Below are 13,032 nucleotides of genomic sequence, written 5' to 3'. Positions count from 1 at the left end.
TCTCTATACAGCTAGGTAGTTGTTCCTTCTCAAACTTAGGAAAAAGCTGAAGGTAACTGAAAACAAGAAGAATAAATGAGCATTTATATGCTCAGTGCTTAGGTCCTACCCTTATTCTTCTACTTTGCTCTCCAAATGCTGACAGCCAGGCAGGAAATGGAAATATTTCCTCTGGGGAATCCAGCTGGGCTAAGAGGAAAGACTTAAAGACAATGAAATAGAAGGTCTCTCAATTAAAAAGCTCAGTTAGGCTATCCTACAGTGAGGCTCATGGTTGGCAAGCCCCACCGTTCACTTATAACTTTCAATTAGGGTTTCAGAATGTACTCTTTTGTATAAGCAGACAACCAAGGATTACTGGCACTAAGGAAATCTTATAAGCTGAACAACAGACCCAAACAAGGAAGTGGAAAGAAGCAAATTGAAAGATATAGAGACTATGCTGTGGAAAATATTTAAAAAGATATATTTATATTTTCAAGATGTGTATCTATCAGATGATGTGTATATCTATAGGATGTATATACATACACATATATAAATTAGGATCTTGTTGAGATGCATGAGAAGATGTTACACTTGAAACAGAACAGGATTAATACATATTCATACCTATGCACACACATATATAGGAAATAAATATTTGGAAAATGGAGAAAACATAGGTAAAGGGGCTTTCCTGGATATTGGATTTGGACGTAGAAATACAAACCAAGAGGGCCAGATGTGTGTGCACATTCCTGCACAGGTAGGCAAATTCTTCCTGTGTGTTGATGTAAATGCCCAAGTATAACAGGGTGGTGTCATAGTAGGAATAAAGTTTCTCATATCTGACAAGATCCTAATTTGTGTGGGTAGCTGCAAAGCCCTCATAAAGCCAAAAAAAAAAAAGCTAAGTTGAGACACACAGCATCTTCCTCCACTCTGTGCTGTCATCTTATTTGCAAAAGGATTTGCCATAGGGAATTGAATCTGATTTTAGACTGGGCATATATTTGTGTGTTATGATCCACCAGAAACCTGGGCTTGGGGTTGGTAGGAAAACACCATGGGTAGGTTTAAGTTGGGGCATCAGGAGGCTGCAGGAGGGCTTGGTGGCCTGGGGAATAGCCCAAAGTGTGAGGTCTGTGGGAGGGGGCCACCTGGGAATCTCTGAAGGGAGATAGAAAGCTCCATGAGGAGAGCCCAAGTTTTGGGTTTTGGTCTAGGCTTCACTAGAGGTTCCAGTGTGGTCCTCTACTGACAGGATTATAAAGTGGGAGAGCAGGATCTCTGGAGGACTCCCTTGAGCCCCCAGAGACAGTCTATGACTTTCTGGGCAGAGAGGGAATTGCCCCTGAGGCTGTAGATGTGCAGGGGTGAATGGGGAAGAGACAAACGCTAGCTGCCACTGACACCACTGTCTTGTGAAAGCACTAAGAGGGAGGCAGATGCATGCTGCTTAACAGTAACTGTTGTAACATGTGAAGATTAGTCTTTGCTTTTATAGAGAAAGCTTTCTGAAAGGGAGAGAAATGTGACCCTGGAGCTCTATGATTTGTGAAAATGGAGTTGTATTTTTTTCTTCTTTTTGTAAATGGTATTCAGAAGCCATGGAAAAGTGACTTCCAAGTGGAAAGTTAAATGGACTGAACTGGAATAATCTTGGGACAAATGAACTAAAGTGCTAAATAACCAAATCCTGGGTTTTAGACACAACTTTGTTTGGAAGAAAGTCGTGCTGGACTGGTACCAACAGAGATAAAGGGAGAAGAGCGATATTTGGAGTCTCAAAGTCTACGAGTCTTGGGAAAAAGTCTCCTTGTGGGCCACCTAAGAATATGGTTTAGAGGCCAAGATGTATGACTTCAGAGGGACCTAGCCAGGCTGAGAGAGACTGAGGGAGGTGGTAGGAGAGATGGGGCAGAAGTTAGAGGAGACTTGGAGGACACTCAGCACTCTTACTTAGCTTACTGGAAGGCAGGGAGTGATGCTGACAGGAAGTTGGGGCAGGACAGCAAAGGGGGAGATCACAGACTTAGAAGAAAGTGCAAGCCACATCAACCTGCCCCAAGGTAGAGAGAGAGTGTCGCAATTCTCCTGATCTCTCTCCTCAGAAGGCCAGTCCTTCACAGGAGTAACCCCACAATGGCCTGAAAGTGGGCAGCATGAAACTTTCTGTGGGTGGAAGGAGCATGTCTGGTCTGCTGAATGCATGGGGCAGGCTACCAGGGGCCATGCCTTTATCCAGTGTCCACTGGGCATGCAAAATGAACACCTTCCACATCTTAAACTAAATCTGAAGTCTTTTAGGAAACTGAAGTTCCATATTAAAGCTGCCTGAGACAAAACATAATTGACATTAGAGCCCATGGAAATGAAGAGTTAAAGGAGAATTTTAGATCACAATTCAAATACGTATTTGTTTGCATTTTCTTTCCGTGATCATGTCTACTAAATGTGTGGATGCTATCTGAGATCCTAGAGGTCCTGTGTCCAGGGCTGGGTACAAGGACATGCCATCTGTGCAGTCACACAGGGTCCCCTTGCTCACCTACACTTGGAATAGTGTCCAGCTGTGGCTCTTTTATAATTCATAACCATTTTTGAATAAGGGCACCTACATTTTTATTCTGCATTGAGTCCTGCAAATTAGCCGGTCCTGTCTATGCCTCTATATTTTTCAATGTTTCCCTGGAAACCTTAAGATGCCTTTTTCTTTTTCAGACAGTTGATGCTTGAGGAATGCTTGTTGAGAGGGAATGTTTGTACTGCAAATTTTGGAGACTTTTTCATGATGCTAGGTTCAAGGATCAAAAAAAGAAAAGCAATAAAAAAGGATTTCTAAATTTAAGGGCAACATTAAAATTATAAAGAGAAAACTGGTAGCTCAAAATAATAAAAAAAACCCAGCATACAATAGTATTAGTGACCTATCACGTCAGAGCATGGTAAAGATGCTTAGTAGAGATCAATGTAAATTGAAATCAACAGCATGAATTACCTTTAAAAATCCATTTTTTCCCTATTTTGTCATTGAAGCAGCTAAAGTCCCTGTGTTACTCTGCTCTATCTCTAGTGCTCATCAGAAATAAGATAATGTTCACTCAAGTACCAAGATTTTGGTCTCTAATACTAATTACTGCTGGAAATAATCAAAGCTTCTTGTAGAATAGCTAATTCCATGGTTGCAGTAGAAAGACTTATAGTAAACTCGAGGCATTTGGTGATCTTATTCTTTGCAAAATTCAGTAATATATATTTAGTTTAGCAAAGAAAGGATGCTTTGCAAAAGGAGCAGGGACCATGAGAGCCAATGTGGATTCATTTTTTAAAAACAAGAATTCCTCATTTTATTAAGCTCACAGTTGAGGAGAGTGATCTTGAGTTTAGCAAGTCATTTGACAAAGTCATGTGAAATCTTGTGAACAGATAAAGAAAATGTAGAGTGGATTTTAGAAAAACATGGATTCAGAGCTCAGTAAAACAATAAAATAGAATTTACAAGTGAACAGGAGGAATGCAATGGCATTAAGAAAGCCCTGACCCTTGACTCTTGACTCTTTCCACATTTCTATCTACAGATGAATGGCGACATGCTTATAAAATTTGGAGATAACACAAAGGTATGAGGCTCAGCCAACCTGCGCTACAGTAAGACAACATCCTGAAAGATATCTTCCGTTTGTGACAATGTGTAATCACAAACCATTTGAAACGTAATAGGAAGAAACACAAAATCACAAACTTAGATTTTAAAAATGGACACAGTATACAATGAGAAACACCTAAACTTTAAAAGTTTGTATAAAGAAGATCCAGAGTTATTAATTAATTGAAAATTCAAAATTGATTAAGGCTTTTTTTTTAAAGGAATGCTATCTTTGGCAGCATTATTGAAGTGTCTATATCAAGGGTTAGAAAACTTTCTCTGCAAAGGGTCAAATATCTAAGGCATTTCAAGCTATCCAATCCCTATCACACCTAGTCAATTCTGCTTTTGTAGCATGAAAACAGCCAGAAAAAATTCATGAAAGAACGAGCCTGACTGTGTTCCAATAAAACTTTATTTATAGAAACAAATTTGAATTTCAGATCATTATCACATGTCATGAAATACTCTTTGGATTTAAAAAAAAAAAAAAAAAAAACGTTTAAAAATGTACTCCCTACCCACCTCCCCACCCAAAAAGTAAACACCATTGTCAGCTTGTGGGCCACACAAAAACAGGTGGCAGGTGAATTTGGCTGGTGGGCCATAGTTTGCTGATCCGGGGTCTAGATCAAAACACACTGTACTCTGCCTTGGTCAAAATACTCCTGGGTGAATGACGGTCATTTAAAAATTAAGTGTTTCTCCAGGGTGATGATGGTGGAGGAGCTAACTACACTTACACCATAGAAAAGTAAGGAGAGGTACCATGGATATGGAAAAATACTGTAGGGGCTGTCATGTGAATAGAGGAAGATACTTTACCTGTGCTGTTTAAAAGACCAGGAATGATGAGAGGAAGTTACGAGAGGCAAATTTAACTTAGCGTAAGGCAGAATTTTCTATCAGACAGAGGTGATCCATCATTTAACAGGTTGCCTCTTCACATTGGTGTTGCACGGCCATCTTTGAGAGCGTGCTGAAGGGATCCCCCACAGTGGATGGGAAGTAGTAATTGGTAAAAAATTCAGAAATGTTTATTAAGCAAATCTAACCTTCAAAAATCCTTAGAACCTCTTGATTAATGTATTTCTTTATTTCTTCAAATGAAACCGCATCAGCCTAAAAAAGGGGGGAAAGGTCTGTTAGAGCATAGCACAAGTGAGTAAAGAAAGAAATACCGGGTTGGTGTGCATACTTGAAACTTCTATGGAGATATGTTCATCAAGCAAAATGCTTTTGGCAACTGACTATAGGCAATAAATATCTTTGTTTTGATCAAATGCTCGAAAGAATTGAAGTGCTTAATTGCTTTAAAAGCTGTGGCCTGGAATCATAACCAGTGATTTGAACATATTTCTTATTAAATGGAGAAGCATGGTTTCATATGATAAGGAAAGACATTTCCTATTACTTCATCTTCTGAAGTTAGAGAATTTGAACAATGTTATCATGACATTAATATCCCAGGCACAATTTAACTTCTAACCAATCCCTGGAAACTGGTAAAGTCACTATCTAACTGATACTATGTGTCTCCACAGGAAGAGAACTCCCAAGTATGCTGGATTATTTTTTAAAGTGTTTTATTCATGGAATAAAACTAAGTTTTACTCATTTTATGGTACAGTTTCTTCTGTCATTCACACTTTGTAGGCGTATTTGTGTTGAGCAATTTTCTTTTTTTAATAGAAAATATGGGACATGAGAAAGTGAAGTAGGTAAATGATGTCAGTTGGGTTTTATCCCCTCAACAAATGAAGCTCCATGAATTTGGCAAAGAATCTAACATTTATAATAGTAATATTTTACGGTGGTATCCTGATATTTTTAAAAGAGAGCTATTATTTTTCATGATGGTTAGGATTTCAAAGTATTTTATTACTCTTCTTCTTCTTTTTTTTTTTTTTTTAGTGGTTATTATCCAGAGGTATATGTGTGACATTAAAGACAATGTGATGGGCTCATAAAGTGATGATTTCTGTAGGACAGAATAGGTCCAAAAATGCTCTATGTCAATATTTTATTTTCATTGTATATGGGACATATGAACCTGAATTAATGCATCTACTACCAATTACTGACACAGCACAGACAACTCATTATACAGGCTTTATTCAAGTAGAGCTTAGGGAGAATGGATAAAAATAAAGAGTCTGAATATTGTGGGAATGCCTAATTTGGCCCTCCACCTGGTATTGGCTAATCATTTGAGGACAGCATGTCCTTAACTCCCTGCCCTCACTTCAGGACTCTCCTTTCTCCCTGACGAGGATGTCTTCTGATTAAGTTCCTCTGTGAATGGCCATCCACCACACCTCCTGAGGATATTAATAATAACATGGGCTTTCTTAACCAAACACTCCTTCTTGGCCTGTCTTCCACTTTAAAGTATCATTCAGGGTAGGTTTGTTGTTCTCATAGGCAACAAATAGAGTTTTAATGTAAAACAGACCTATGTTATCTGTGTAGTATAAGGAGACATTGTCATAGTATTTAAGAGCATGGCTTTGGAGTCACTCAGACCTGGGTCTAACCCATGAAATAACTGTGACCCTGAACAAGTCAACTCAGTTTTTGCATTTGTAAAAGTGGGACAGACAGGGCACCAATCTTCCTAGCTGTGAGGATCTACTAAGTTAATGTATAGTAAGTACTTAGTGGAGGATCTGGTACATAAGCTGAAATAAATGACAGCTATTGCTACCCTTGTGGCGACAACTTTAGATTAATTTTATTTCTTTTACGAGGAAAATAAGATAAAAACAGAGAGGGAGGCAAACCATAAGAGACCCTTAAATACAGAGAACAAACTGAGGGTTGCTGGAGGGGAGGAGAATGGGTGATGGGCATTAAGGAGGGCACTTGCTGGGACGAGCACTGGGTGTTATATGTAAGAGTTGAATCACTGGGTTCTACTCCTGAAACCAATTCTACACTATATGTTAACTAACTTGAATTAAAAATTTTTTTTTTTAAAAATAGCTAAACAAACAAACAAACAAACAAACAAACGGATTATGCATGTTTTCATTGTAAAAGGGATACGTGGTCGATACTAGCCAGGAGCTCCTGGAGCTCTTGGCACTACTCACCGGAGTACCTGGGATGCCTGGATTGCCGGGAGGGCCTTGGTGCCCGGGAGATCCCGTGGAGCCCTTGTTTCCTGGTGGCCCCACAGGACCTATGGCTCCCTTCATGCCTGGAAGGCCTGGTTTTCCCTGTTCACCTTGTGGGCCTCTGTCTCCTGGAATTCCCTGATCACCCTGTTGAGGAAAAAGTTAATAACACATTAGCTGTGGTTAAGAGCAAGGATCCTGGATTCATCCTGGCACTTACTAGCTGGGGAACCTTGGACAAGTGAATTAAGCCCTCTGTGCCCTAGTTTCTTCTCCCATAAAGTGCAGGGTGATGGAGTCAAGTCAAGTACTTAGAACAATGCTTGTACATTGAAAGCACTCAATAAAAAGTTAGTGACAATGTTAGTTGCACTTGGTTGCCAGTCTAGAATGATGACACTTTTGAAAGTCAACAGCGGTGGGTTGCCTGGGTGGTTCAGTCGCTTGAGCATCCGACTTCAGCTCAGGTCATGAATTCATGGTTCATGAGTTCGAGCCCCATGTCAGCTGTGCTGACAGCTCAGAGCCTGGAGCCTGCTTCAGATTCTTTGTCTCCCTCTCTCTTTGTTCCTGACCCACTTGCACTCTGTCTCTCTCTCAAAAATAAATAAAGATTAAAAGAAATTAAAAAAAAAAAAAAAAAGAAAGTCAACAGCAGCTGTCACTTCAGGCCTGGGTCTCCTTGGCAATAATAAAAAAAGATGGCCAAGAGGATTTCATCATCGGGATTTTACAACAAGTAAAACTTCAGGACACTCAGAATCTCTCCCATGTGCTTTTCTTCTCCTTCTTCTCCTTCTCCTTCTTCTCCTTCTTCTCCTTCTTCTCCTTCTTCTCCTTCTTCTCCTTCTTCTCCTTCTCTCCTTCTTCTCCTTCTCCTTCTCCTTTTTTGCTTTCTCCTGTGTTTCTTCTTTACCTTTAATATTAGAATCTTTATTAGATTCTGTGGGTTAGTTTATTTGTGTTTTACAATGTGTGTCTGCGTGCATGTGCATGCACACATGCATGCATGCTGTGTCTTAAAACTCGTAAGATGAAAAAGGAGAGCCTTTGAAAGGGTTCAAAGCAGGTGCTCGGGGTGGTGATTAAGATCATATACTTAATAACATAAATGAACTATAAGAGAATTCACTGGGTAAAGTGCCATAGTAAATTAGGTATAAGATAATACTAGGTGTGCCCGACTGTGATAAGAAGTTTATTTAATGCTGACTTTTATCCAGTAAGGTGTCTGCTACTGTATGGGTTTGTGCATGAGAGGATAAGGGGGGAGAAGAGGGAGAGAGGTGTATATATGTATCATAGCACGTGTTTCAGTTACAGATATTTCCAATATTCAGTTCCACAATGCCAGGAGGTGATGATCACACCAAATATGATGGAGTGGTACATTGAGTCTGCCCTGTATTTCACTGTGTTATTCTTTTATTTGTGACTACTGTGCAAAGGCCACACTCCATTTCTCTTGATTTAAAAAATAATGTAAACAAATGAACAATTACAGTAAACTATCTGATCATGGAATGAAGAGATGTAGAAAGAAGAAAAAGTGGACAGATCTAATTTCAATGCTACTGTCTTAGTTACAAAAACTTATCTGCATACAAGTATATCAACTCACTCACATTTTGGGGAAATACCTGAGATGAGTAAAATTAAAAAATAAATAAGTAAGAGAAACATTAGCACACTTTGATTAATACTCTGATCATGTGCAAAACAGTCAGTCTTCAACATATTAAAACTGTTTTATAATTTAGGCACAAAGATGTTCATTGCAGTGATGTTTATTATTATGGAAAGTAGCAAGAACCTATATATTCAGGAAAAGGAGACTGGGAAAGTGAAATAACGTATGTACACACAGTGGAATAACACACATTCACTAAAAGTTACATGTATATTTACTGGGATGGAAAGATGGCCGTTATATATTATCTATCAGGTGTTAGGTAAAAAAAGTCATTTACAAAACAGTATGAACACACTTTTGGGAAAACATATATTACTTTTATTGATACATTAGGTATATGTGTATATTACATATAAGAGATAAAAATATGTTCAAAATAGTGCTTGTCCAAGATCAAGAATGCTTATCTCCATGTGGTGGGATATGATTGACTTTTTTCCTTTATATTATCTCTGTTTTCATATGTCCTTCAGTTATCATGGATTGTGTGTAATAATAAGTAAAAATGGGTAATTTAGACACCTGTACACAAACACACATGTACACACACTGGAATTCCAGTGAATAAATTCTTGAGTAATCTTGGCAATGGGATGACTCCAACTCTACTAGTTCCGCTTCCCATCTCTCTATCTCCTCACACCACCCCCCTTATTTGACTTAGTGTTCGATGAGGTCAGGCATTCTCAACTAGGGCAACTCTGGTCCCCAGAAGGCATTTGGTGATGTCTGGAGACATTTTGGTTGTAGCAATTGGTGGGAAGGTGGCAGTACTATGTCTAGTGGATAGAATCCAGGGAGACCGCTTGCCATCCTACAATGCCCAGGATGGACACTTACAGAAAAGAGTTATTTGCCTCCAAACATCAACAGTGCTAAGGCTGAGAAATCTTAGTCTAGTTAAAAAGAAAACGAGTGATGGTTATAGCAGGAATATGTGTCCGACACAGGAAGATAAAAGCTTTCCAAACTGGAATAGCAGATTAGACTTAGTTCTGAATAAAGGTCATCCTTGTGAGTGTACCTGCCATGTGGCCTGCTTCTGCGTCCTTTAATTGGCCTATATTAGGGCTCGAAGAGATCTTGGATCACATACACCCTAGCCTTTTCATATTGGGGCACTTGTAGGAATCTGAACACATATTGTGTAACTCAAATGATGAGACAGTTGCAGCAGACAGGCTTAAATAATGATGAGAATAGTAATATACATACACGTTCTCCTTTGGGGCCTCTATCTCCAGGTTTACCCATGATACCCTGAAAAACAAATGTCAACACTAAAAAATCACTGCTTGTCAAGATTTTTCCTCAGCCTGCTCAGTCAAGTATTCTGGCAGGTACTGTGGATGAAGTTTTACATTAGAACACTTCTTTTAAGTGGTATTTTCCATACCTGAGCACCTGGTAATCCATCTTTTCCATTTATTCCCTATAAAGACAAAAGATGATCAATATTTCTAATTCTACATTAATAGACATAGTTAAACACAATTAAAGGGTAAAGCTTCAAGGACTTAATCACCATATTTCTGATATTTTGGTGAGGCGGTATGGTGAAACAGAAGACAATGTTGATAGACAGCCATGAGTTCAAATTCTGAGTCTGTTACTGCTAAGTTCTATTTACTTCAGGCAATTTACTTAACCTTAAAAGCATCATCTTTTTAACTTATAAAGTGAGGATAAAATAATGGCCTTAAAACTAAGGACTTGGTGAAATAACAGAAAATGCCTAGTTCACTGTAAATAGTCCACAGGGTTATTTTCCTTACTTATTCTATTAGGTACATTCTGAACACTAAGGTGTCCCATGGCGTTGAGTGGCTCGTGTGCAGTATTTATTGTTACCCTCTAACAATTTTCCAGCACAGAGAGTCATTCTCAGTAAATGGTCTCAGTTGCTGCTGGGGAAATTTCATAACATGGCCAGAGCATGATCCTACTATGAAATAAACTGTCAGCCAGAGAATGATTTGTTATTTTTCAGTTGGAGAATATGAAAGAAAAGTAAGAAATCTGTAACCATGGTTTTTCAGAGTGTTAAATATTGGCTTTTTCTTAGTAAACTGGAAGTTTCCCGAACTTTACAAGGCAGTTCTGGAGGTGAAAATAAAGCCCCCTGCTCAGAGATGTATAAGACTGAGAGAACTACTGGCTGGAAGATGTAAGAAGGAAAAGCACTTGGGGTCAAATCAAATACCTAGAGTCCAACAGCAGATGTGTTTTGAGATTTGGTTTGAAGAGAGAGATCAAGGTGAGGAAAATGATTTCTTAGCCAGCGGGCAATTGCATGGACATGCTTCTCTGAAAAGCCTGGGGGAGTTTTATTGTGCTGGAATAAATTCTGTGAGGATGGAACTGCAGACAACCATATGTTTTCACTGTTGTAAATTACACTAAAGTCTGTCGCAGCTGATAACCCAACCAAAGTCTCCAACCTTTCTGAGGCATTCTGGGAATTATCTAGAGTACTTTAAACAAGAACATGTTACCTGAAGTGTATGGTTCACAGAATTTATTACATCCAGAAACATAAGCAACAAAAATAAAGTGGATTAAGGAGAGGATGTGAAAAAGACAACAACTGTGTCACTTGAATAAAAGAAGATAAATCTAGTGTAAAAATGTAATTCATGCTTTTGGTAACCGTGTAAGAAAAGAAATAACCCTATGGTCTTTTTTTGTTTTTGTTTTGTCTCTTGTAATTCATCAAAGACTATCATATGTGTTCTCCTTTGTATATAAAGGTGTTATTAACTTTCCCTAGGCGAGTACTGCTTTCAGAGATTTTTTTGAATAACCTGTACATATTCGCTTTTCCCTCCCTCACCTCACTTATCTGGAAGAACTCCATCCTTGGGTATAACCAGCTTTGTGTCTACACATGTCCACATTGGAGCAGCTGACTGGTTGAAGAAAACACATAACCTTGCCCACTTGCTCCAATCGAAATGTATGATGGCAGATTGCAGGTAGGCCCTCTGTATTACCAGGCTATCCTGTATTTCCTGATGTGACTCCCTTTCCTTCTCTCCCAAAGTACTCCCTCACAGATTGTGCTGTGTCTTCAAATCTCTAGCATCACCACCCTCACACTCAACTGATGACCGTGACTCTTCTTCCACTGAGAAAATAAATAGGAGAGAACCACCTCACCTTCCTTCCCTCCACAAGATCCACTAACCTACATGTACTTATACACCAACTTCTGCCTGCCTCCCTCCTCCTGTTAAGAAAGAAGAACTGTCCCTGTTCCTTGTAAAAACCAATTTTCACTTCTGAGTGGAATACCAGTCTTCTCCCTCTACTCAAAGTTATTTCTACCCATATGGTATCATCAAAACTTCCCCTCTCAACTAGATCACTCTTACCAAGATATTAGCATGCTGTCACCTCTCCTACTGAGGACCTCCACATTTCTAAATCCAGGGGAGAACTGCCAGCTCTCACATTACTGATCTATATGTTTATCATTTCTCTGTCTTAAAATACTTAGTTCCCTTGACATCTAGGAAACCTCATTCACCTGGTTTTCTTCCTATCTCACTGGCTGTACCTTCTCAGTCTTTTTGCTGGGTTCTTTTCCTAACACTTGAAGTACTCTCTTCCCTTCTGATCTGTAGTCACTCCATTTCATCCAGTCTCAGGTTTAAATACCCAGATGAATCTCTCCAGTCTAACCTCTCCATTAATTCAAGATGCATATATCTACCTTTACTCGACATTTCCACTTGGGTGTCTACAAGTGCTCTAAATTGAATGTGTCCACAACAGAGAATTCTTGGTTTTCCCTCCCAAACCCACCCATTTCCAGTCTTTTCCATTTCATCAAAAGTACCACTGTGACATGGCTGCTCAGACCCCACACCACAGCTTTGACTTGTCTCTCCCTCACACTCCACATCTGGTCCATCAGTGAGTTTGCAGACTCTCCCCTCAATATACCTCCTAAACTACCTTACTCCTCATCATCTTCCTGTTCTCACCATCATAATTTCCCATGGGGATTATGGCATGCTCCCTGACTCTTGTTTTCTTCCATCCGGCTCCCTACAGTCTGCTCTTCCTTCCTTGAAACAATGTCTCCCACAACCACTCCAAGGTTTGATCTCTCACTTAATGCAGGTCTTTGCTTAAATGGCATACCTTTTTCAACTGCTCTATTTAAATGCTACTCCAGTGCTTCACCCTGCTTAGGGCTTTTTCTACCTGAAATTGTGTGTGCATGTGTATTTATTTGTGTGTTGTCTGTGTTCCTATACTAGAATGTAAACCCATGAGTTGCTAGCCTTTAGTAGGTGCTCAAGAAATAGTTGTTGAATAAACAAATATACTAGAATGTAAACCCATGAGTGCCTAGCATTTTAGTAGGTCCTCAAGAAATAGTTGTTGAATAAACAAATTGCTGTTTGCATAATCCCCTGGGCAAGCATTTAGGGAATGGTCAGGGGCTGGGATAGGGAGTTGGTAATAAGAGGTGAAGGGGGAGGCAGGGTTTGAAACTATTTATTGAGTGCCTCCTGTGGCCAGGCACTGGAAATGCTTACCACATGTCATGTTACTTAAGTGATTCACAAAACCCTTTG

General features: G+C 39.3%; 1 protein-coding gene across 1 annotated transcript in view; it reads right to left on the bottom strand.

Moving 5' to 3' along the window:
• Positions 1-13,032, bottom strand: part of COL19A1 (collagen type XIX alpha 1 chain) — a 349,065-nt gene that overhangs the window by 19,348 nt on the left and 316,685 nt on the right. Inside the window, exons 46-49 of the mRNA XM_086707174.1 lie at positions 9,840-9,875; positions 9,659-9,703; positions 6,727-6,897; positions 4,687-4,753 (exon numbers count right to left, since the gene is read on the bottom strand). Coding sequence (XP_086563300.1) covers positions 4,687-4,753; positions 6,727-6,897; positions 9,659-9,703; positions 9,840-9,875 — 319 coding nt within the window. The remainder of the gene's footprint in view (positions 1-4,686; positions 4,754-6,726; positions 6,898-9,658; positions 9,704-9,839; positions 9,876-13,032) is intronic.

This window comes from Puma concolor, chromosome B2 (assembly GCF_028749965.1).
Source record: "Puma concolor isolate L17-30 chromosome B2, mPumCon1.1.hap2, whole genome shotgun sequence".
In the NCBI taxonomy this organism is placed as follows: domain Eukaryota; kingdom Metazoa; phylum Chordata; class Mammalia; order Carnivora; family Felidae; genus Puma; species Puma concolor.
The sequence above is the reverse complement of the archived record's forward strand: the minus strand, read 5'-3'. Positions and strand labels throughout refer to the sequence as shown.